This window comes from Acipenser ruthenus, chromosome 18 (assembly GCF_902713425.1).
Source record: "Acipenser ruthenus chromosome 18, fAciRut3.2 maternal haplotype, whole genome shotgun sequence".
In the NCBI taxonomy this organism is placed as follows: Eukaryota; Metazoa; Chordata; class Actinopteri; order Acipenseriformes; family Acipenseridae; genus Acipenser; species Acipenser ruthenus.
Genome location: NC_081206.1, coordinates 19,094,209 through 19,119,314, shown reverse-complemented (window position 1 = coordinate 19,119,314; position 25,106 = coordinate 19,094,209). Strand labels below are relative to the sequence as shown.

At 37.1% G+C, this 25,106-nt stretch overlaps 1 protein-coding gene across 2 annotated transcripts in view; it reads right to left on the bottom strand.

The window, feature by feature from the left end:
* Positions 1-6,787: 6,787 nt before the first annotated feature.
* LOC131698641 (RAC-alpha serine/threonine-protein kinase) overlaps positions 6,788-25,106 on the bottom strand; it is a 49,665-nt gene continuing 31,346 nt past the window's right edge. For both annotated transcript variants that reach the window (XM_058991416.1, XM_058991417.1), the window contains 12 exons: positions 23,699-23,827; positions 21,165-21,276; positions 19,999-20,146; positions 19,393-19,524; positions 19,221-19,286; positions 18,126-18,194; positions 17,545-17,670; positions 17,254-17,382; positions 12,736-12,950; positions 11,472-11,559; positions 10,579-10,681; positions 6,788-10,071 (listed from right to left, as the gene is read on the bottom strand). In XM_058991416.1, coding sequence (XP_058847399.1) covers positions 9,992-10,071; positions 10,579-10,681; positions 11,472-11,559; positions 12,736-12,950; positions 17,254-17,382; positions 17,545-17,670; positions 18,126-18,194; positions 19,221-19,286; positions 19,393-19,524; positions 19,999-20,146; positions 21,165-21,276; positions 23,699-23,827 — 1,397 coding nt within the window. In that variant the 3' untranslated portion in view covers positions 6,788-9,991. The remainder of the gene's footprint in view (positions 10,072-10,578; positions 10,682-11,471; positions 11,560-12,735; positions 12,951-17,253; positions 17,383-17,544; positions 17,671-18,125; positions 18,195-19,220; positions 19,287-19,392; positions 19,525-19,998; positions 20,147-21,164; positions 21,277-23,698; positions 23,828-25,106) is intronic.

Here is a 25,106-nt window from a genome sequence, read left to right as displayed (position 1 = left end):
AATATGTTTAAACAATTTAATGAGACACACAAATACACAATAATAATAATAATAATAATAATAATAATAATAATAATAATAATAATAATAATAATAATAAAGAACTACAGTAGCCTTATATCACTTCAGACTGGCCTAGCAACAATAGTGACAATAAACAGATTACAAATAACCGGAATTAAAACACTCTGTTGATACAGCAAATATGTCTGTTTTACCATGGAACTTGAAAATATAGACCTGGGTATTGCAATAATTGCAACAGTGTTCATTAATAACATTTATTTCCACTCAGTACAGTCTCTATAATGTATGTAAATAATATATTGTAAAAACTAAAAACATAAAAACCAAAAAAACATATGTAATATGGTCTCATAATATACTATAGAGCAACTTAAAGTACTTACTTTTATATTGTATGCTTTTACAAGTGATATTATCAGGAACCTGTCCCCACTGTTATATTCTGTATGGGACATTTCAATGTGGTGATAATAAGCATTGATATTAACAGGAATGATAACAGGTTTGACTGAAAAATAGTACTGACACAAATACTATAGTATTCTCTCCCAAACAACCCTGACAAAGCAATGTTACAGGCCATGGGCCAATTCACATGAACACTGATGTTAGGTGTATGGGTGGTAATACACTTTACTACTTTGACTTCAGCTCTACCATACATTTGTAATCTTGGTTTCTAATGTCTGTGCTAACAGTTTGGACCAATATAAAACAAACATTTCTATGAATTCATTGGGTGTGGGTTCCTCAGTCAAGTTGTTTAGCACCATATTCTCAAAGCATTTCCTCCATTCATTAATTAACTCCTATTCTTTTGAAAGGGGGAAAAAAAATCATGCCAATGTAACAAAATGAGAAACGAAACACAGTGAGGTAACATAAGAGGACTTCAAATATATAACTTAGTTGTTTAGTTCTACTGTAGTAAAATTAACAGGGGTTTTAACTCTTTCAAAAAATAGGAGTTAATTAAAAACTGGCATAAACCCTTTGAAAATATGGTCTCTAAAATCCTAGAGGCCTTGAGCCATGACAGCCTGGGTCCCTATTAGTTCTACTGTGGTGTATTTAGGATAGCATACTCATTTTATAAGGCAGTGCTCTAATGTTGTTTTGTCCTGACTTTTCTGTAAGGTGTGACCTAATTTCTACCTGTAAAATGATTTACAAAAATACTACAGATGAAATGCAAGACACAATGCCAGTTCAACAAAAAAAAAGTTCTGTCCATCACCTCAAAATATTAATAGCATACCTTATCCATGATGGCACCTATACTGTACCTTTTACAGACAGAAACAAAACCTATAAGAAACTGACATGCCACACAGGGAGAAGAGCATTCTATTTAAAGCACTGTGCGGCAGTACTGGCGCAGGTACAGCTCTCTGAGACCAAGGTATTTAAAGAGAACAGTGAAGGCATTGTTGAAATGCATGGTATGCAAAATTCAGGGGAAAATGAGCACATGATATTGATCTGTGTGGATAATAGCAGCCACCTACAGTATAAAGGACTCCCGTAGAAAGTAAAAGGGTTAATAACTCCTTAGAATCATTAGAATGATATATCTATGGCAAAGCAGAGGCCGGCAGACATCTTGGCTCATCTGTGGAGGAACAGTCTGGGTCCAAGATGGCCACCATTGCACAATTAATCCCTGGCCACACACTATAAAAGAAGAAGGAAATGTTTGTTTGGAGAGATGGTTCAGTGAAGGCGCATGCCAAGCCTGAACAGTGGGACAGAGAAAAAGAGTAAGAGAAAGAATACACAAGCTAGCTGAAGCTTGGGTGTTGTTTTGTTTGTAGTACTTAGAAGGGTTTTGTTTAAACCTTTTGTTTGGTTTGTTCCTGTGTTTGTGAAGAATAATAGAAGTGTGCAAGAGCGCTAAACTGCAGCTCCAGAATCAATTCACTATTTCAAGAGAGCAGATTAGACCTGGGGGGCGTTACCACAACGTCACATTTACAACAAAATTATCTTATATTCCTTCATATTGTGTTGTTTATCTTTATCTTTTCATGACTCGCTTTCACATTGAAGAGGTGAAATGACCAAGGAAGTGCAAGTGTAACACATTTCCTGTGAGTGAGACATAGAAACTGTGAAATTTCTTCAACCAAATGTAGTGTCAGATATCACGTTTTGTTGGTAGGTTTCACATGCCCCAAATATCAAGAGAAATTAGTATTGTGCCCTGCTGGCAGGTTTTATTTTATTTGAGTAATCTTTTTTGTTGTTGTTGGAATGTATCTCCCCTGTAAAATCCAATCTTCTTTATACCAGATTGGAACCAAATCATTTTTAGTTGTGTGTAAATTCAAATGTGTGTTCCAGCGTTGTTTGAATTACTGCTGATTGACTTTTGGGCAAGCGGTTCTCTAGAGTTATACAAGCCTCTGAAACCTAGATAAAGGGGCAATCAGAACAGAAAATAGGAGGCACTTTTTTACACAGAGAATTGTGAGAGTCTGGAACTAACTCCCCTGTCATGTTGGTGAAGCTGACCCCCTGAGATCCTTCAAGAAGCTGCTTGATGAGATTCTGGGATCAATAATCTTAACAACCAAACGACCAAAATTTGTAAACTTTCTTATGTTCTTAAATGTTGCATAAATAGGGAAATACCCCCAATCTGGGATAATAAGAACATGGATTTCAAAACCATAGTTATCACTCTCTGACTGATCCTAATGGTATAAAGCCATTGAACCCTTAGAGTGCCGGTAATACTGTTGCAGCATCTTGAGCTTTTTATTTCACGTCAAGGAGCACCACAGTTGTATTGATCCAGTGCAGTTTGATGAAAGCCGCTGTATTTCAATGAGGTTTGTAAACTGAAACAGCAGTTGGTATTGTCTCTACTGATGCACCTTGGCAGAACAGAACAGCTGTAAATTCAAAACTAGGGCTATCAGTATGAAAAAAAGGCTGCTGACCATGATGTATAGCAACAGTATGTATGGAATAGTGTAGAATAAGAAATGGCAAGGAATTGTTTTAAGATGTTTAAGTTGTGTGATCTCAAGATACATGTAAAATTGTATGTGTGACATACAGAAGGACAGATGTACATAGAGAGACACCTCCATATATCCCCACAAGCTCATACACCGAATAATTTATGCTAAATAATGTTAGTAACAAGTTTCATGACAATTGGATAAGATGAAAAATATAAAATGTGACAGATGTACGTACAGAATGTAGGTCTGCCTTCACTATATCCCAGTGCTGGGGTTTCATCGCCTGTAGGGGATAATAAGGGCCTGTGGTTTTCCAGTGGAGTCTGCTAGTCAAGTCATGTTTTCCAAGGAAAATCTCAATTGGGGTTTGCTCAATACCCCAACACAGCACTGCAAGAGTGCATTGGTCTTTATATTGAACTACATTAGCAGAGTGTTTGAATGAGCACAGACTGTACATTCTGAATGAGGCAGTGCATCATGTTGTTGCGTCCCACCAGTCCGCATTGTGGTTAGTTTGGATTGCCTTGGTAAACACTGGGTTTGTCTATGACTGCTCAGATTCAGCTAGAATAAGCTGGTTTATTTGCTGTCAATGCAGTTCTTCAGTTGAACACTAGAGTGCAATGTTGTACTATGTTTTTACGGAAAACCTGCTTTTTCTTTCTTTTTTTTTTTTTTTTTTAAAGCTGCTTTTGATTGTATGGTTGGTGTGAAATGGCAGTTCCTTAGTTGAACACTAGAGTGTGATGTTTCACTATATTTTCACACGTGGCAACAAATGTCCAAAACTACAAGCCATCAGGGGTGGAACAACACTTCTTCCAGAACTACAATAGCTGGAATGAGGTAAAGGAATGGAAGAACACACTTTCTAAAACAGTGCTGGGTGCACAACAGAAAAGATACAAGAAGTATAAGCATAGCAAAGTGTAATAAAGTATAGTGAAAGCATAGTAGAGCGTAGATACGCTTTGTAAAGAAGAAAGGTATGGTAAAACATATTATGGTAAATGCATAGTATATCCATGGGAAAATAACCTCTGGACAAATTTGCCAGGGTTAGCTTTTATAAGGGATATAACCCTAACCCATCCTTAACCATGTGTGGGTGTATCCTAAATCAATTTGAATTTCAATTCAGAAATGTTATTCAAGTAAATTGTGTTTTCCACCTCTCAAGAATGCCATTAACAGCAGCAACAAGTATTCTGTTTTATATTCTTCTTCCGAGAATTTTTTTAAAGTGCTTGGCAGTCACACCAAGCGGCGTTCATGTCCTCACAGCTCTCCAACAGGCCCATCAGTTTGGCTGACAGCAGATGTACTGACAGATGACACATTTTTTCCCCACTCCTGACAGACAAAGAATCATTCAACCCGTCAGTCATTCATTTCCTTTAGGCAAGGTTTCTAAATGAATTTTAGAACCCCTTCCAATACATATTTCGACTTGAAAGAGCAGGGTGGGTAGTTCCCACTATCTGGCGCCGTGTAGGTTTTTGTTTTGGGGATTACATTCCCCCAGCCGGGACCCTTAAGGTCCCGACCCCTTCCACAAACTGACCCCCGTTTCCCTCCCCAATTAAGGGCTCCCTCTGGAGAGCTTCAGCCCAGTCAATTACTACAGCTAGTTTCTTTTCAGTTGGTCACAGCCTCCCCACCCAGACCAATGCACCCCTTCTATTCAGTGTGTCAGCCTTTTGAGGGCCATCTTTGTGCAGAAGTAGGTATTGATAGTTATCTCTCAACAGTTTACAATACATGTAGAACAGGCGCATCCGTCTCCCACGGTTTTTCTCCCATAAGAAACTAGTTTGTAATAGAGGATCTAAATGCTTGAAAGGAAACGCCTCTTAGATGTTAAACATACCAAGCATGACTTAAAGCTATCCCGCAATGATGGTCAATCTGATGTCCAAATTAGAGCTACAGTTTTAATATTTGAACCTTTGGTGCATTCTGCTTTACCCCAAAAGATGGTCTTGTTAACATTCCCCAAACGTTAAGGAACACACATTTCCTCCCAGCTCTGCTCCTCTGTGAGTCTGACTGCCGGACTGCTAACTGTGTTTATCCACTTTAAGAAATTCACAGCTCAGTATATTGCCGAAATAGTGCCGACTACATTTCCACAATATAAACGACTGACTCCAGACCATCTTTACATTAATCTACTTACTCAAACTCTTTTTTTCTATCTTTCTCTTCACTCTTCTTGTACACAATGACCATGCATAACGGTAACTTACCTATTCACATTTGTGCAGACCAGCACATATTGATGGTTTCTTTTAGTGTTTCTACACTCTGTCGTCTAGTTATAACCCAGGAAGTACAGCAGACAACAACGTATTGTACTTCCACAGCTGTAAATACTACATGGGAGCTCCTGTAATTGTAAAAAAAGAAAAGAAAAAAGGAAACAGAAAAGACCTATAGGTTCACATTTGTAATGGTCCTATAAAATAGCAATTGTCTCATGTTTAAATTGTATGCTGCACTAAACCTTGGTCCATATAAGACTCACTGAGCTCCTCAATATCTCCCTTTTGATTTAGATGTGACGTATGCAATTTAAGGCTCTTTTTGAAAAGGCTACATGGGCTATCTGTAGTCTGGTAGAAATAAGCATTATACAGTGAAAATGCAGCAATATTAATGCTTTAAATATAAAACATATTTTAAGAAGCACAAACATACTGAAGCTTTGTCTTTAGAAGTCTGTTTAAACCTTTTATCTATTTTTGGGACTAATTGTTCAGCTATATATATATATATATATATATATATATATATATATATATATATATATATATATATATATATATATATATATATATGTGTGTGTGTGTGTATGAATGTATGTATGTATGTATGTATGTATGTATGTATGTGTTTCTTTAGGAACTATCTGGTAATGAACCAAATAAGATGGACAGCTCTATTCTAAATCAACATTACAATGACTTGCAAAACCCGACCACAATGTAATTCCTTAAATTCAGCATGCACAAGGAAGTGGATTATGGAAAATAATTCAACATGTTGTGTCAGGGGCCGTGACCCAAAATCAAAGGGAACTCAAGCCATGAGGTGGATTATCACTTCTAATCCCCCCATTCTTCAGTCTTGTATCAGATGCAGGCCACTCCACATGACTGGAAGAGATTGAACTGAAACCTACTGCCTTGGATCCCTGCCACGTGTTATAATTAGATAGAATTATTTTATAGACCAATTCTTAACACATTTCATTTGTATTTTACTTTGAGCTTATTACACGTTAATAAAGCTAATGAAATAATTCTATACATCTCACCTGTCTTGCACGTCCATTCACGGAATAGGCTTCACATGTGAAGTTTTGAAAAAAATAGCCAACAGGATTTTAAAAGGATACGTGGTACTACACAATATTAAAGAAAGTCAATGCAGTCAAGGTTTCACTTCCTAGATCATCTCTTTGTAATAATTTGTTTATTTAGCAGACACCTTTATCCAAGGTGACTTACAGAGACTAGGGTGTATGAACTATGCATCAGCTGCAGAGTCACTTACAACAACGTCTCACCCGAAAGACAGAGCACATGGAGGTGAAGTGGCTTGCTCAAGGTCACACAGTGAGTGAGTTGGGATTTGAACAGGGCACCTCCTGGTTACAGTTCTGTTTCTTTAACCACTGGACCTTATTCTCAGCTGTTACTGGACAGTGGTTAATGACAGGAAATAAGGTGTTATTTTACCCTCCAGGTGAAATGACCAAGGAAGTACAAAACTGTCTGAAAAAAGGTAATCAAACAGAGCTTTTTTATTTTCAAATGAAAATACATGGTTTTTGAAAGGATGCACATAAACAATTAAACTCTACATTACTAAGTGTACAACGTACCCCACTTAGTAAACAAAATGTCCACTATTCTGGTAACAAAGCAAATCAAGAACACATTGAAAGTATTTGGTGGCTTATTTCTGGGTCAGTTGCAGCATACATTACTGAGACACTCCTACGCTGTCCATGAACACCAGTTATTTTCAAAGATCAAGCAATGATGTTCCAATAAATTCATGAGGTTCATTCAAGAGCATGTACATGCACCTTAATTGTCAACATTTATTGAGTGTTTAAAGTTATAAACAATGCAGAAACAAACTTAGTTAAAATCCTTTATTTAAGCATTTAAAAGGAGAACATATGATATATGTAAATAATAATACAATTGAACTGTGTGTGTAAAAAAAAAGGTTGTGTTAATTGTATTTGTTCTCTAAAACTTACTTTGCTTCTAAAACTCACCCATCTTAATAAAACGAACTAAGAAATACTGTTTTTTTTTATTTATATCCTTTAGTTTTTTTACAATTTCTGAGGCAAATGAAAATACTAAACTGCTGGCAGACATGTTCAACAAATTTGGAAAAAACAGAAATTAAAATACCAGGCAGTACAAAACAAAACAAAGAAAAAAGCCTGGATACAAGACTTTAAAACAAGTAAATATACAGAGACATAACTACCAAATAGGATTGGGTGTGTGGAATATTACACTAAGAAACATTGAAACGCCTTTACATTCATTAATCTTAACCAAAAGACATTCAAAGCAACTTTCATGAGTCAATTTTAAAACACTGATATAAAAAAAAAACAAAAAAAAAAACACAGATATAAATAAATCAGTAATGCAAGGAGAAGCCATCACTCCAAAACTACTTCTTTTCATTTGAATGCTACACTGTACAGTGGCATCCCAATTGTTCTTTCTTAATTGAAATGATGTCTATGACAACACCTATTTTTAATTGCTTAATTATATAATTCAACTGAAAACTGGACTTTTTAAACTATGGAATTGACAAAAAAAAAGTTACATTTTTTTTTCTTAACAGGCATTTCAGTTTCAGCAAAGTTAGAAATGTTTAAACAAAAAACAAAAAGGCCTAAACAAAAAAAAGTACAGATGACCCTGTTTTATATCACCATTGCCGTGCAGGCATAGTTTGTGATATAAAGCAGGTCATGAGAGTTTCACTTTACCTATGACAGCACATTATGACTGCGAGAAAAAAAAAATAAAAAAAAAACTAACAGTGAATTAAAGAGCAGAGTTTTAATACTATACATTTAGTCTTTCTTTACATTTAAACAAATGCATACCGTTTACTACAGGACAAATACGTTTTGTGTGACTAACTGGAATGAAACACTTTGTGTCATTATCTAAAAAAAGGCATGAATTGTCGACTGAGGAGAGCTTTCAAATTAGGCGTTGGATTTGTTTTTTTTTTGTGTGCATTTGTATAAGACTAACTATGTTAAAGAAGAAAAATGTGGTGACGTTGGTGTTTTGTAACTGAACTGTATCCCGTTAAGACCGGCCACGCAGCATCTGACAGGCTGCACAAAATGTGACAATAAGCAGGTTGGTGAGATGATATTAAGAGAGGTAATTTCTCAAAGAACATACGGTGCATGGTCATGATTGAAAAATCGTGACAATAAAACGGGGTATGATATTAAGCGAGGGGACATAAAAATAGGTTCCTCTGTGTTTAAAATTACATATTAGTTCCAGTGGGGTTCCCACTGAATTAAAGCGATTTCCGAGGCTCTGAAACCGTCGGTTGATGCTTGTCTTGGAGGGTCCGGGTCTACCCATCTTTCACTAGACTTTGCCCAATGCCAAGTCCATATACCGCCACGAATTGGGCGGGAATGGCAGAATGTAAGGCGACTTTATTGGATAATTTATTACATGTACTATTAAATTCATTGGTTCTCATTTCATTTTCAGTGATCTGACTGGCCAAATTAGTATGTTTAATAATTAGAATTACACATACTAAAGTCAAATTAAAACGTGTACTAAATATTTGAAACGTGTTCTAAACAACGCGTTTCTGACTCGGATATCCTTCTCAAAATTCCACAGTAGGCTCTGTAGCTGGCAAATGAACTTGCACAGTCGGTGCAGTTCTTGATGATTGACATTTAAACGAATGAGAGAATTCTAGTGCTGGTTCAGACAATGACATCTGTGGGACCAGGGTGAAATGACGGACAGTGACACTGCAGTACTAAGGGACCAATCAGATGACAGACAGCGACCACTAGTCATTCACAGCGGAACGGAGACGGGACAAAACAGCAAGTGTAAAAACTACAAAAACTAGAGATCTTTTCAAAAGTTATTTTCATCACATGAAATGCAAACCACTTATACTATACTAATGGCTAGTATATAGACACAAAATAAATAAAGTGTTAACTCTAGGAACAACTCAAAAGCTGTAAGTCAATACATCGCTTGATCCCGTGAACAAGAAAGCAATTTAAAAACAAAACACAACAAATATGTGTTTGTTGCTGCAGCCACACCTCACTGAGGCTATTAATTCTGTGAATATCATAGGAAAGAGTGTAATCCCATAGAGGACAGCCTTGCTGCATAAATTGTGTATGGTCCTGCAAGTGTGCAGGTCTTTTATTGCACATCTATTGATTTAATTAGGTTATTCCGATACATTAAAATGTAGTAACAATGTTTCATACTGCTGTCTTTTGGATTAATGTTTTCATTTTAATATATTTTTTTTATTAAAATGTTCTACAATGATCTGCAATGTTCTTTAAATTGGTTCCAACCATCTATAACAATATATGTTTGGGGCTGCATTGGTCTCAGAATGAAATCACCTTACTATTCCTTCTTGCTTGCTTAAAATCTGAGAACCTACAAAGTAAGAAATGTGTTACATCTCGTAACCTTCATAGGATCTAAAAGGAAGTATCTTATCCTTGTCTATTTAAGAAATACAATGGAATAAGTAGAATAGTTTGTAATGCAGAAACATACAAATTATTTAAGAAACTATTCAAATCGTCTAAAAAAAAAACAAAAAAAAAAACATAGGTCCTTGAGAATGCAGTCTGGTTGTGTGTGCAGGAAATACTTCTGAGGAGTGCAGCTGCTGCTGCTGCTGCTGCTGCTTCAGGCAGTCCCACTTGCTGAGTAGGAGAACTGCGGGAAATGCGGCCTCCTCTCATTGTCTATTGATTCCATGTTGTCATCTGGGGAGTAAGAACAGATAACAGGATAACAGGAATGTTGAAATACTGCAGACGAATGTCAGCACTCAACCAGTTCCTAGTTGCTGGTTTATCTCAAAACTCTGTCAAGTCAGGTCTTAAGATCCCAATGATTCAGTATACATAACATGGCTAAGTAACTCATTCCATACCCTCTCTACTCTCTGTATGAAGTGTATCCCTACCTCTGCCCTAAGTCTATCTCCTCTTGACTTCCAACTGTGTCCTCTGGTTCTTGTTTCTGTGCTGCGCTTAAAGTATTGGTATACAGCGGACTGTGCCATATATCCTACTAACACACTTATATGATATTTTCAAAAATGAAAGGCTGGACAGTTAGTCAGTCAGTCCCCAGCCAGATGTAAATTTAGCAGAAAGCTGGACAGAATCTAAAAGTATAGGAAAATACTGAAAATTTAGAATGATTGCAAACAAACAATAAAATGCCATTTGAAGTTATTTTCTTAACATCTTTGGGCGATGAAGTACCTTGTCCCGGTGGAGTGATTGTGATCATGTGTGCTGTGAATTCTTCGTCAAAGTACCTCGTGTCTATCTCCGAGGTGACCTGGGGCTTGAAAGGTGGGATGAGCTGTGAAGCAAACAGAAGTGTTGACATCAAATGGTAGTCCCTTGGGTGACAAACCTAATATAGAGCACTGGAGGCAGATATCACTTCAAACAAACAGAACTAAATGTTTTTCCTTGACATTCTGTATTTATTTAAAAAGGGTGAATGTCATTTTAACTATGTTTACTACTTAGGTTTGTGTTATATTATAAATGAGTAGTTCAAAGTTCTGTTGCTCCAATGTTTCATTTCATACATTAATCAGAATCCACCACCAGTATAATCAAAGGTTCCTTAGGAGCACTTCCGGATTCCAAAGAAGTTCTAGAATGCTGTAACCTTTTAACACTGCGGAGCCCACCTGCTGGTCAATAGTAATAGTAAAAAGAAGAAAAGGTGGCATCCTAGGATTTCTTCATAAATCAGAAGGGTGCCGGCAACTTAAGGCTTAGATAATACCAGGTTCAGATTGAAGCAACAGAACTCGGAATGCGATTGTAAACATCATAAAAAGCATAAATAAACTGACATTTTAAGATACCTGACTGACAATTGTCACACATAGATGTACTGTTTCTTTGTATATCCGGAGCAGTTATATAGCCCAACAACAAAGAGCTGAAAGATAGGTTCATTAGGGAAGAACATAGGTTTCCATGTGGGACCTGCACTTTGTACAACTGAAGTAACTACTCAAGCAGTTAATGCATGAAGTAAGTACTGCCCCCTACAGGACAGAGAGTGAAGTGGCCACTCTCTGCCCCTTAATTCCCTTTTCATGGTTCTAGGTAGAAGCCGCAGGTGTAGTTACCTTCTTCTCATACACATCCTGCCACACGATCCCAGAGAAGAACTTGTGATTCATGATTTCCTTGGCATTGTCAGGGCCACCACCTAGCCTGTAATAAAAACAACACAGACCTAGAGTCACATACTGGTGTGCTAAAGTAGAGGGCAGGGGGCAGGCAATTCTATATCACACACAGAGATAACGATGCCTCCCTGTCTCAATCATTTTTAACATTGTACAATAATGCCGGGGTTAATGAACTCACCGGTCTAGATAAAAGTAGCACATATCAGAAAGCCTTGCACTAGAGGTGGAGTGGTATACATCTCATAACAGGCCGGTTAGGAAAGAAAACGCTTGTCTTATTTGAAGGCTATTGCAACTAGTCCATATCAATTTGTATATGACAATCAATGATTTATAGTATAACCAAGTCCCTCTATTCTCAGTTATTACTGATTTTCACCAAAAAATTCCTGGGTTTTATAAAAGCTATTTATTGATTTTCACCCTAAATTTGGCCCACTCAAGCATCTGAAATATATATACACATATACATACACACGTTTGTAAATAATTTGAGTGTAATATGGGACTGTTTAACATACTGAACTCAAGTACTTACATTGGTATTCCTCACCAGCTTTACATGGTTTGCATTCACAAATAAAAGCAGGTGAGCTTCTTTTCCTAGTGTCCCCATGATTTTTTTTTTGATTTTTTTTACAGATTATTATTATTATTATTATTATTATTATTATTATTATTATTATTATTATTATTATTAAAAGGCACACCAATACATTCCCTGGAAATGTTATAAAAATAAAAACCAAAAATATAAAACAAAACAAAAGGGCACCGGGTACAACTATTGATTGTACCCAGGATAAGACATAGTTATGGCAAAGAAACTTTTTCATATGTCAACAAACCTATGGAAGAAGCTGAAATGAAAGAAACTGTAAAAGGTGTACATTTTGTTGATTGCATAGGTGGTAGGTTGAGTTTAGCTATAAATAAGAGACCAGTTGTATATTGTGTTTTTGTTTAGCGATTGGTCTGGATAGATCATTTTGTTGTAATTGCTGCTTGTTACAGAAGACCCCTGTAAAGTATAGGTTATATCTCGGTGTGCATTTTTCCTGCATTCATATAAATAAATTGATAATTAATTTCCGTAGTATTGTAATATTGCATTGTCATGGTTTGTATGCAGTATGTTAGGCTCCTGCATGCTTTTCTGGGGGTTGCAATGCAGAAGGGGTGAAAGGACAGCACTCACCGTTGTTTGGGGTCCTTCTTCAGCAGGCCAGAGAGCAGGGAGCGTGCCTCAGGGGCCAGGGTGCGAGGGAAGCGGATCTCCTCCATCAGGATGAGCTCAAACAGCTTCTCGTGGTCCTGGTTGTAGAAGGGAAGCCGCCCGCACATCATCTCGTACATCACCACGCCCAGCCCCCACCAGTCCACCGCCTGCCCGTAGTCATTGTCCTCCAGCACCTGAAAGTACACGGGCACCTCTGAGGAGAAGGATCCAGATATGGAGGCTCATCCCAAATGTTGCAAATAACTTTTTATATACAATTTAAACAGTAAGCAGTAAGTTTTTTTTTTTTTTTTTTTTTACCTTTTCTAATGATCATAATTCTGTTTCAAAAAATGTGTTTATTTTATTTATTTTTTGGTGTTAGGGTGCTTTGAGTCAAGTACAGGAGCTGCTCTTCTGTTGAAGTTGCCTGCCATTATGAAGCCCAGTCTAGATCACCACAGTGTCTATATAGAGGCAAGATCCAGCTCCATCTAGTGCTCAGCTTTGCTTTGCCACCAGCACCACTTGATCTTTCTGATCTGTTCACTAGGTGTTACTTTAATAAAAGACATTGTTGTTGATCTAGCCTTGGTTACATGTATATGGCAGACAACTGGTAAAAAAAAAAAAAAGAGACATGCAATATTTCTCAGTGTGAATGTTTATATTGGCACTATATAACGTGTAGAGAATTGGGTCGTCATGAACTACATAAAACTTTATGTTGTCCAATTTAATTAAGGCCGCCAAAACAACTCTACACTTGGTCCAACTGGTATTGAATACTTTAAATGAAAATACCCTTCAGTTATTTCACTGAAATAGTATCTAAAATTCTAAGAGATATATATTAAAAAAAAGAAGCCGAAACACAATGGTTTCTTTAAAACAATAATACATTTGTGGTTATTTAAAAAACTTCTATATTTTGAGGGTAACTGATAGGAGGTGTGTGGGACTGCCTTCCTCGTCATACAATACACTACTTGTTATCCACCAACAAATATGTTGCAAAGTCCTTAGAAAGTTACAATCCCTATTCCAGATGTTTTATCTCCCACAGAAGCTCAGTGTTTGTCTAAATGCCTTGGCCTTGATGGTGGAGAGGCGTTTCTGTACAACACAGCTGTTAAACCGCTTCTGATTTGCAACAGTAGTTAAAAATAATAATATTAGTAATACTTTTTTTAAAAAAGACAACATTTTGCCAGGAAACAGTGGGATTTGAAGGGCCGCAGGAGAGCCAAGCTTGTCAAGTGATTGGATTACTCTCCACAGGTCTATTTCCAGCAGCCCCTGTCGTATGATTCACACCAAAACGACAGCTGGGCCCGCAGCTGCCCCATATATGTAGAAGACCAACACAGCTGCTTATCTGCCAGGATTCCAGGAGCCAGCCTCATCCTTTACAAGTAATTAGGGCTGTAATTTCACTACACTGGAGGCATTGGGGAGCGATGTTGTACCAGCTCCAAAAACACAGAGGAGTAAAAGCGGGTACAATTACCACTGAAAAATTAACTGTAGGACTAACAGGTGAAATGTGGTTACCGGCATCTGGGTGCTCCTGTTACTAAAGGGGTGCACACCCCCTTCTAAAAGCTTGGTTGAAGAAGTCTGCAAGTAACATACATCCTCCACCACAGCTGTAAACTCAAATCAGTATGTCGAAAAAGTTCATGACCATCAACAGTGCGCATAGTATAGAATAAGAAACGGCAAAGAACAGTTTAATGGAAACTGGATTAAGACGCAGATGTTATTAGGTAAGCAAATGAAGTGGTCAATGGTATATTAGACTTACAGTATGTGGAATTATTTCTTGTGTGCTCAAGATACATGCAAAAAAGATGCGACACACAGACAGATGGATGTACAGAGAGACACCTCCTGATAACTCAAGCTACATAATAATGTTAATACAAAGTTTCATCACAATCTAAAAACTGGTTTTCCAGATATATGCAAACATTTTAGTGTGAAAAATGATATAAAAACCAGCAAGAAACAACTAACGGTAAAAATAAAATGGAAATTCCAGTTCTAAAGTGTTTCTTGTTATTTATTTCTAATACATGTTGAAACCGAATATTTCACTCTCTCACTCATGGTTTAGATGCATCAGCAGAACCCCTTGATGGAAATAGAGGTCTTGTTTTTACAGTTGGGTGTATATTATTCTTTAAGGTGCTGTTTTAGATGAAACATCTTGTACAGGGAGGTCCAGACCACAACCCCATTTAGGGGACCTGGTTTGAGAGACAATAACTAGGGTAGAGGAATTTATCTGGTCGTGTACGGACATGTATCAGGATTTATCCCATAAACCAGGGTCTACTTGTGAATTAAGGGGAAAAACCCAACACTGTTTAGTACATCATCATTAAGTATGACAAATTAGTGTGGATAGACAAGATTATACAACAAGCGTTGAGAGATCAAGCATTGAATAACTTTTTCATATTTGGTGGTCCTTTGGTTTAGTTTTGCTTAAACACTTTCCCACAATTATCCTTGTTATATAAACATAACACCCTGAATTTTCAGAGAGGTATTTCAGTCCATCAATCGGGGGGCTTGTGACTTATTGGCGATCCTCATTCGTGGAATAACTACAGTAATCTATGAACGTTTATGGTGTTCTCGATTGAAATATAAAAAAAATGTGTATTCTTTATAAAATTGATCAATTGTTGAAAAACAATACAGGTAACACTTTATAAAACCAATAAATACTTTAAAAGAATATAATATAATAGCCAATATATTCTGGCATGCTTTGCTATTTCCAAAAGTTAAATATTATCCAAAGTCTAAATGTATTAAGTTGGAACACTAGGTTTCCACGCAAGCATATTAAATGCACACTTCACACATACGCAGTTTGCATTAATGATTCAGACAATTGCTTGCATCATCAATGATGAAGGTTCTGATGATGAGGACGTGGATTTCGGTGGTTTCAAAATCAGATGAAACAGACTCTGCAGCCTGACTGATTACGCTACAATCCATATTTCGGATTTCTTACAGAGATTATGTAAAGCTAGATTCATCAGTAATGGTTTATTAGTCAACCAGAAAATAAAACCATACAATTCACGTGTTCATTTACATTTTAAATGTAGCTACTTTAATTCTAGCGTTTTTCACTTACAAATGTGGTTTTTAATCATGTGTTTTTGCACTGCTTTAAAGTTCAATTTTTGCAGGGAACACCTTTTAAATTTGTATTTTCTGCCATAGTTGTGATGTAAATACATTCAATTACATTTAAAATTAGACAGTTCCCACTGCATTTAATACTAACCCCAAATATAACTGCACCTTCCATGAGTCAGGACTGAACAACCCAGGACAGCTGTGCGCTTGAATATACAAGAGCAAAGGAGAAGCAGCTGTAGCTGCAGTGGCCTTTTCTCCAAGCGGAAGCTCACGTTTCCAAAGAGCTGCCAAACCCGCAACAAATTCCAAACAGAGGCTAAAAACAACTAGACAACAACTGTGTCAACGTGAGCACCCCCTCCCACCGCATTCCAACTGTCAGAGACCGCACGGGCTGGAACACCACACACCTTCAGAGCTGCTGGGGGGCGGGGTTCACCAACGCAAGTTCTACTGAATTTGGTACAGTATTGATGGTTGGGTCATTTGTTGTACTCTTACTAGAATTCTCGGATTTCAATATTTTACTGTTTAAGTAAGTCACATAATGAAATAAAGAAGAAGCACTGTATCTCTCTTATTTCCAAGATGCTATCGTAACACTGACAGGTCAATAAGTTGCTGGATTTCTGTATTTTAATTAAACTCACTGTAGTACAGAGGAAGCGAGTTCACAGCCGAGACAACTTGACAGTTGTATTCTTATATAAAACAAACATGTATCTCAAAACTGCTACATTTCAGGGAAAATAGTTACATTTAGTTAAATCAATACTTATGGAATTATCTGTGGTTTTGGATTGGTTTTAGGAAATAATAAGCCAAGTCTGTCAGACATGCCAGACACTGGGTATCATATTGCAGTGTCACATGGCCCACTTTGATGAAGTGTAAAGAGGGATTATTTTTCTTTTTAAATCCTTTTAGGTTGCAAGTGCTCCATTACATAGAAAAACACACTGAAGGCAATACAATAAATTTTGGGAAGGAAGAGGGGGGTATTTCATTGTTTATGGGATATAAGCAGTTTTAGTCGTGGGTTTACAAAAAGTATAAGCTCCTATCCTACATGAATGTAGAGATGTACATTGTCAAATGTCTGATTTTTATAACCATGATACACAAAGCAAGGCCCTATTTGAATAATGCAAACAACGGCAGTATTGTCATCCACGGAGGACATGGAGTATGTTAAAATCCCTTTGGTCAATTTCAGTTTTTCTTACTTACATTTTTGACAAAGCATCAGTAGTGGTTTATTAGTCAACCAAAAAATAAAGTTATGATTACAAGTTCAGTCTAGCAGACATCTATAGTATGTGCCCGTACCTCAGGTGCCAAATACTCTGGGGTCCCACAGAAAGTCTTCATTGTGGCCCCATCTTTTATCCCTTCTTTACAGAGGCCGAAGTCCGTGATTTTAATGTGACCATCCTTGTCCAGCATGAGATTTTCCAGCTAAAAAGGCACAAAAAACTCTGTAACTGACAAAGAAATCTTCAGATCAAGCTACAAACAAAGTGCCATACATAATTGTAAACCACCCCAAAAAAAGAGCCCATCAGCACAGGCGAATCTAAAGAAACCATCTAGTACATGTAATTGATGTAATTGCCCTACCTTTAGGTCCCTGTAGACAACATTCTTCTCCGAATGCAAGTAATCCAGTGCAGAGACAATCTCCGCCCCGTAGAAGCGAGAGCGATCCTCTGAGAAGACCCGATCTCTTGAAAGATGAAAGAACAGCTGAAACACAAGCAAGCACGATTAACCCACAGAAAGGATGAGGAAGGGTTGCACTCATTTAAAACCACACAAACACATTCCACAAAAATATACAGATGTTTATTTTTAGGATGAAGCAACGACCATGTCTCAGGAAATCTCCATGCAAAGTTTCCATGCAGATTTTAGTATTGTTATTTTCATTTTATTTGCAACTTCTTTTTAGTAAGAAGATTGCTGAAGTATGTAAACGAAATGCCTTTTTAAACCTAGTACAGTGCCAAATATCATTAAAATATGAAAATACTGTTATACTTGTTTCACTTGAGCCACGGTGGTGTAAGGCACAAACAAGTGAATAACCCTCCTGTCTCCACCTAGCCCCATCAAGTGTATTTTACTTACATTCACAACCTTCCTTGTACCTTTATGCTTAAGTCTTACAAGGATACAAATCCACTCATCCATTTGCTTACCTCTCCTCCGTTAGCATATTCCATAACGAAACACAACCGGTCATGGTTCTGAAAGGAATACTTTAAACCCTGAAGAGAAAACCAGGAGAAGTTGTTATGTACTTTAAAAACACCACAACAAGACAGCTGCTTTTGTAAAATACATTCAGAATGTTCCTGCTGGGGAAAATATTATTCAAACGAACCGTCAAATGTATTTGTAGGCAAAAATGACCAGCTTTGTGTTTGCCAGGAAGTATGTACTAATAGCAGACCTTGCCACCAGGTTTAGTCCCGCCTCTCCGCAAATCACAATCCTATTGGATTTATTTTCGGTTTAACTTTTTGGCCCCAACCAAATAGTGCACCTATGAAATGAATGTTGTAAACCTTGTACAAACCTTATTACAGGATACCCAAGTTGTTATAAAAAGCAAGATGTTATTGTACACATGTGCTGAGCATAAATCGTGACAGTTACAGTTCTGCACTTGGCCGCTGTTGTATAACAGAAACAAAGAGGAGTAAACTACACAGCAAGCTGCCAATTGAAAGACAAACTGCACTGAATACTGAAAATATATAGACTGCCAAAACCAACCTTAAATTGGGAAGCAAAACGACCATTAAATATTCCTAGTTTATGCAGCACGTAGAACAATTTGCAGGGATTGATCTAGCCTCTAAATTGAGAAGTTTCTTTTAATTTGCATCAAGGTGTAATTTAGGAGTTCAAATGTAGAGTGCACTGCCCTTTTATAGGACCTGTAGAGATTCAGTTAAAATCCTTATTTCTACAGTGCAGCACAGTACATTTACAGTACATGCATTCGAGGATGATGTTTAATGTTTGATTTTAAACCAACATAAGTGATTTCAGTTCAAAGATACTGTACAGTAATGGAAAAGCTTGTGCTGTACAGGAACATAAATTCGTTCAGTTGAAGGATAACCCTTTCATTTTGTGTAATCATGTGTTTTAAAAAGTGTCCAAATAGTTATTTGCTCATTTTTCTTATCAAAAACAATACTGGTCCCAAGTGAAGCTGTACAACTGCAATAAGTAAATTGTAAATTCTTACGTTCTTATGTTTTTAGTGTGAAAGCAGGTCTTACCGTCAAGAAGGGGTGCTTTGAGTTTTGTAACACGCGGTTTTCTGTAAGGGTGTGGGCCACTTCATCCTGAAAGACACCAGAAAGGGAAATTAGAATGACCGGCAACGAGTACCATTTGAGTTTCAAGTGGTCTGCTGTTCCCTATTCATGTCTTGATTCAAAACGCACCCACCTTCGCTACAATAACTTCCTTTTTCAAGATTTTCATGGCATAGTGTCTTCCAGTTGCTTTTTCTTTGACTAGAATGACCTTCCCAAAGGTACCTTTACCCAAAAGTTTAAGGTATTCAAAGTCGTGCATAGTCTGGAGAGAAAAAAGAGAACATTTAAATTACATACAACACTTTCATTTAAAGAGTTTTAAAATATGTCCTGGTTAAGTATTATTACACTTGCAGTGTACTTTGGGGACTGTAAGTATGCAATACATTTAACCTTTCAAACCCTGTATGCTTTTAGAGCTAGTTTGATGCCCATATTTGAAATGCAAGAAACCTAACCGTCTATTTCCAGAATTCTGTTTTCATCACCAGGCTTGACAGATGTTTCACAGTGACGTTTGTGATGAAAAGCATGGCTCCGATATTCGAGACTGTTCATTTGTTTGGTCTTATTATTCATTATTATATTAATACACAGTGATCCCCGATGTTGAATATAGCTGTTGAAAAAGTATTTTTAAAACAGGTTTTAAAGCCAGTGTTCCCCATATGTTTTCAACATCCCAATTAAACAATTTATATGTTCTATATGTAGCTCAGGCTCCATACAGACGTACCACTTTGGGTCTTGGTTTGGTGAGGCAAACATCCATGTCCTCCATGGCTGAATTGTCACTAGGGGAGCCTGACCGGCAATCCATCATCTCCTCCTCTTGTTTCTTAAGGCTGTCTGCCACTGTCTGGATGACTGTTGTCCATTCTTCCCTATGGGAAACAGGACGGATCAAAAGAATGATATTATGATAAAGCAATAATGACACACTGCCTCGTAGGCAACCCTGTTGCAGGGTGGAGCGTGTAAAACTTCTAAAAAGCAAGATCTGCTATTACAAGTGTCCTTACAATTGAAACTACCCTTTTGAGAATGAAAAAAAAACACACACACACAAGAACACAGGTTAGTCAAAAGAACCTGTTTTCTAATCGGAGCAGCAGTGTGGAGTCGGGGCAACAGTGTGGAGTAGTGGTTAGGGCTCTCGACTCTTGACCAGTGGGTCGTGGGTTCAATCCCCGGTGGGGACACTGCTGCTGTACCCTTGAGCAAGGTACTTTACCTAGATTGCTCCAGTAAAAACCCAACTGTATAAATGGGTAATTGTATGTAAAAATAATGTGATATGTTTTAACAATTGTAAGTCGCCCTGGATAAGGGTATCTGCTAAGAAATAAATAATAATAATAATAATAATAATAATAATAATAATAATAATAATAATAATAATAATAATAAAACACGTAGACTGTTTGACAGAACGTAGTAAAGGGCTTACACTTTGGTATAAAAAAAAAGGCGCACCACTACACGGATGTGAAGTTTCCCCAAATGCTTCCTCCCGAAAACAAAATAATCTATTGAATTTGGCCATTAGAACCATTTAAATCCCTTTCCAGGCCTATCAAATAATAGGCGGCAAAAACAAAACAAAAATGTGACTTCTTCAACGGAAAATGTCATACTTCAAATAAAACCCAAGAACATATTTTCTTTTTTCAAGAAAGTCTGTAAAAGGTTTAACTACAAATCTTAAATGACATAGTATTTCCAATTAGCAGTGTTAAAATGAGCTTCTCACAGTGGCAACACATTACTTAAATTGAAATCACTGTTAGTCAATTAAATTGGCTTCAAATGAAAGCAGTTGAACAGTTATTACAATTATTAATGTCTCTAAAATATAAATTCCAGAGGAGAGCCTCCCTGTGCCAATGCCAGCCCACTCACCGCTCCTCAGGAGTTTCCACATGGAAGGTGCGCTCGATCACGGTGGTCCACTGCAGGCACCGCATGATGAATGTGTTTGGTTTCGGCCGCTCCGTCTTCATCAGCTGGCACTCTACACAGATTTAGAGCAGAGGAAAGAGAAGCAGACAGTATTTCAGTATTTCAGAAGCAGACAGTCCTTTACCTTTATTGCCACAGCAGCCATCAGAGCCTAGGGAATTTGAATAAAACAGGCTAGCTGCTTAGTCCTTAGCCTCTTTATCAATGGTTTTGGTGCTAAAGAACGGACTCGTATGTACTGTGCCTGTGGAGAGGAGTCAGATTGCTTCTCTTAAATACACAGCAAATGTTCAATCATATTTTTATGAGTGGATCTCAAGATATATTTTAAAATATGTATATGTGCAGATAGACCAATCACCACTGGACTCAAGGACTGACCTATGCTCACATTATACTGAATACTTTTGTGTAACGTGTAAAATGTCATGCCTTCATTAGCTGAACAAAGCCTGTAGGTGGTCTCCATTACCTAGATTGTGATATTTTTTGTAATATTGAATGTCCATATTAAGTTTTATTATAATTGGATAACTGGTTCTCTAGTTATATCTCATATTGCATACCTCCACTATGTCCTGGTCTTTGGGAGGTGGGGGTAAGGATAAGGTTACAAATTGGTAAAAGGGATCCAGCAGAGGGAGGCGTACAGAAAGCTTTGTGCTGGTCACCAAGAAGAAATATAGAATATTGTATAGGGTGCTGTATGATACAAGCCATCATCCAGTTGGCTCACTGGCTGCTCTAAGCTTGAGTGGGTGTAAAATCTGCTTGTATGTATCACCCTATACTACATATTTTATAATATACAGTTACATAAGAACAGTGCAACAGTATAACATTTTACAGTATTGTGACATCACTTCCTTCCGATTCAGACTTTCTGAAAATCAATATAAGGATCTACTCTATTAAATAAATATGAATGAACTAAAAATTTTGGGTAAAAAAATAATACAAAAATAATAAATCATCACCATTCAAGGGGAGGAAAAAGCCTTTTCCATTGAAAGACAATTTCTGAAAATCCAGGCTCTAGACTGGGCTATTTGTATACTGATCTGCCTCAATTTCAATGTGAACTCTTAATAGTTTTGTACATCAATACTGTACCGCGTCAGTAATTTGCTGAAACAAACGCATCAGAGAAAGCCTGTTTTACATGCTTTTATAACAGGAGACTACAGGGAAAGACAGATCTCTTTTCAACTTCGCCTTAAAGTTTGCTGATAGCGCAGACTACTATGTGTGGCAAGATAAATACCCAAGATCAGCTTGTTAATAACCACTATAATTCACGAATGTCAACTGGGATTGTTTTGTTTAGTGAACAATATGCTGTCTAATTACTCTGTTCAATCATCTGCAGAACAGAACAGACTCATATCTTCAAACTTTCCACATTGTCTTACTGCAACCGAAAACATTTTCATTTATTTGTGTTACTCTATTATTATATCAATGGTATAAATCATAGATTTCCATTTGGACCGAGAATGTTGCTAAATATAATTAAACTATCACAAACACGCCTAGTTGGAAAAGCTATTGCTGCTTACACAAGACACAGTTCATACGGCCTCAATGTACAAAACTGAAGAAATTCATGGAACATTCAAGCATGTCTTGAGTTATAGTTTGTCATTCATGTATTTCAGTTTTAACAATTCAGTCATATTGACGGTGAAACTTACGAATGAATGAATAATACAAGGTGTCGAAATACTAATTAAAGTGATTGCAGCTGACAAAATATAAAATCATACGTGTTGTGCACTTCTATCCTTTATATAGGTCTCGGATGTATAGTTTTAAAGGAAACACCTATTATAGCAAATGTGTTTTCTTATTTTAAAACATGATATATGTTACTACAATTGTTTAAAATAAATCTGTTTGGAAGCCATGCTTTCAGTTAATGGTCAAGTCACCTGGAGGGTGAAATTGTTCCCACCCCTTCAATGGCTTCTGTCCTGTCATAAACCAAATAGCTGCTTACCCTATTGACTGACATACTTTGCAGCCAGTCACATGCACTGACCCAGGTGAAATGATCCAGGAAGTGCAAGTGTAACAAGTGGCCTGAAAAAAGGCAACCTAAAGTAGTACCAAATATCATGTTTTAATATGACAATATGTTTTATTTCTTTCAAAACTTGATACTAATGTATCTAATGGAAGTGCAAAACATCACAAGGCAAATACCAGACACATTTTTTTTTTCTCTTTTCCGGCAACAGTTGAAGCCACTAGTTAACGGAGACATTCAGTCTTGTAGATGAAATTGTATACTAGTACAACACATTGCTTTAAGCGCCAGTCACCAGTCACGTTGCATCACTCTAATAGTCACTACCGATATTAGTTCCTATCTAAGGCTATATAGGAATCTGTTTGGCATTTCACCTAAAAAAGTCATGAGAGTGTTGACAAAATCTCATAACTGACAACCTAGTTTTAAAAAGCACACTTACTTGCTACAGAAAAGTTATTTAATGGCGTTTCCAACTGATCCACATCTTGCGGTCTCTCCTTGTACCCAATGAATGTTCCATCGCTCTTTAGTAAAAAATATCTTGGTCTCCATGTTTTTATGTACTCTCCTGAAAGAAAAAAGAAAAAGAGAAACAATTTCAGAAAATGATACATCACAACCATCCCCAAGATCAGCAGGTATATGATCAGTTTATACTCAAGTACAGATGACAATAAAACTTCCACTGCAAAGCACAGTGACCAGTGTGAGTCTATTTAAAACACACAGTACAAAACACAGATTAATCTGAGAAGGGATTTCTAAATTTGGTAATCTGATATCATTCACAACAGTTAACACAGTCAGATATGTCTTAAAACATAAGGACATAAGAAAATACGTGATCTGGAGGAAAAGGAGGAGGAGGAGGCCATTTGACACACCAATGCTGGCCTATTTCCTAGTAGCTGATTGATTTTAAACTTTTTAGAAAAGTGGTTCATCATGGTCCCATTAAGTCACTTGCTATGAAACTGGAGAAGTGACCTGTACAGGTTTATTGAAAACAGAGAGTAATATCCAGCTTAGTCCTATATTATCCAGTCTCATGGCAGAAGCAATGCTGTCGACATCATTTATCTCCAAAACGCACAATGTGACTCAATGGAAAAATCTATTTATTGTGTTGATGTTTTGGGAAATTTCTAAACAGATGTTCCAAAATACATAAAACAGCTTAAATGTGTTAAAGCTGCCACAGACACAGGACTGACTATTTATTAAATAAAATGTAATTTATTTATAATCACGGTTGCTGTAAATTAACCCCATGCTGTGCAAATTAACCTCATGTGGAATCCTTTTCAAATTGGCCCGTTTCCTTTGCCAAACGTGCTTGGGCCCATTGAGTTAGTCAATTTCATTTTTCATTGCCTCAGAGACACAAGCCAGTTGATATTCATGAAAATCACTGTTAAAGCAGCCACCATCAATTTAAAACTGTATGTCATAAGGAAACAGACCATTTAAAATGTATTATACCTAATTTTATCAAGGCATTTTAAATGGTCACCATTTGGGCAATTGGGCACAAAACTGGAATTGAACCTCCCCTGCATGCCTCACTGTGCTTCCCATGTGGCAGGTCTTTAACTAAGTGACCCACTAGTGAACCCAGGTTAATAGAAGAATTTATGAATGCGAGGAGGCCATTTGGCCGATCAGTGCTCATCTGGTTCCAAGCAGCTGGTTGATATCACTTTCTCAAATCAGGTCTTAAAAGCTTAAATTCGGCATCCACAACATGGATAGGTAACCTATTCCATCACCACACTCATGTAGTGAAGTGTCTTCTCCCCCACTATCCTAAATCTCCTTCCACTTAGTTTCCAGCTATGTCCTCTGGT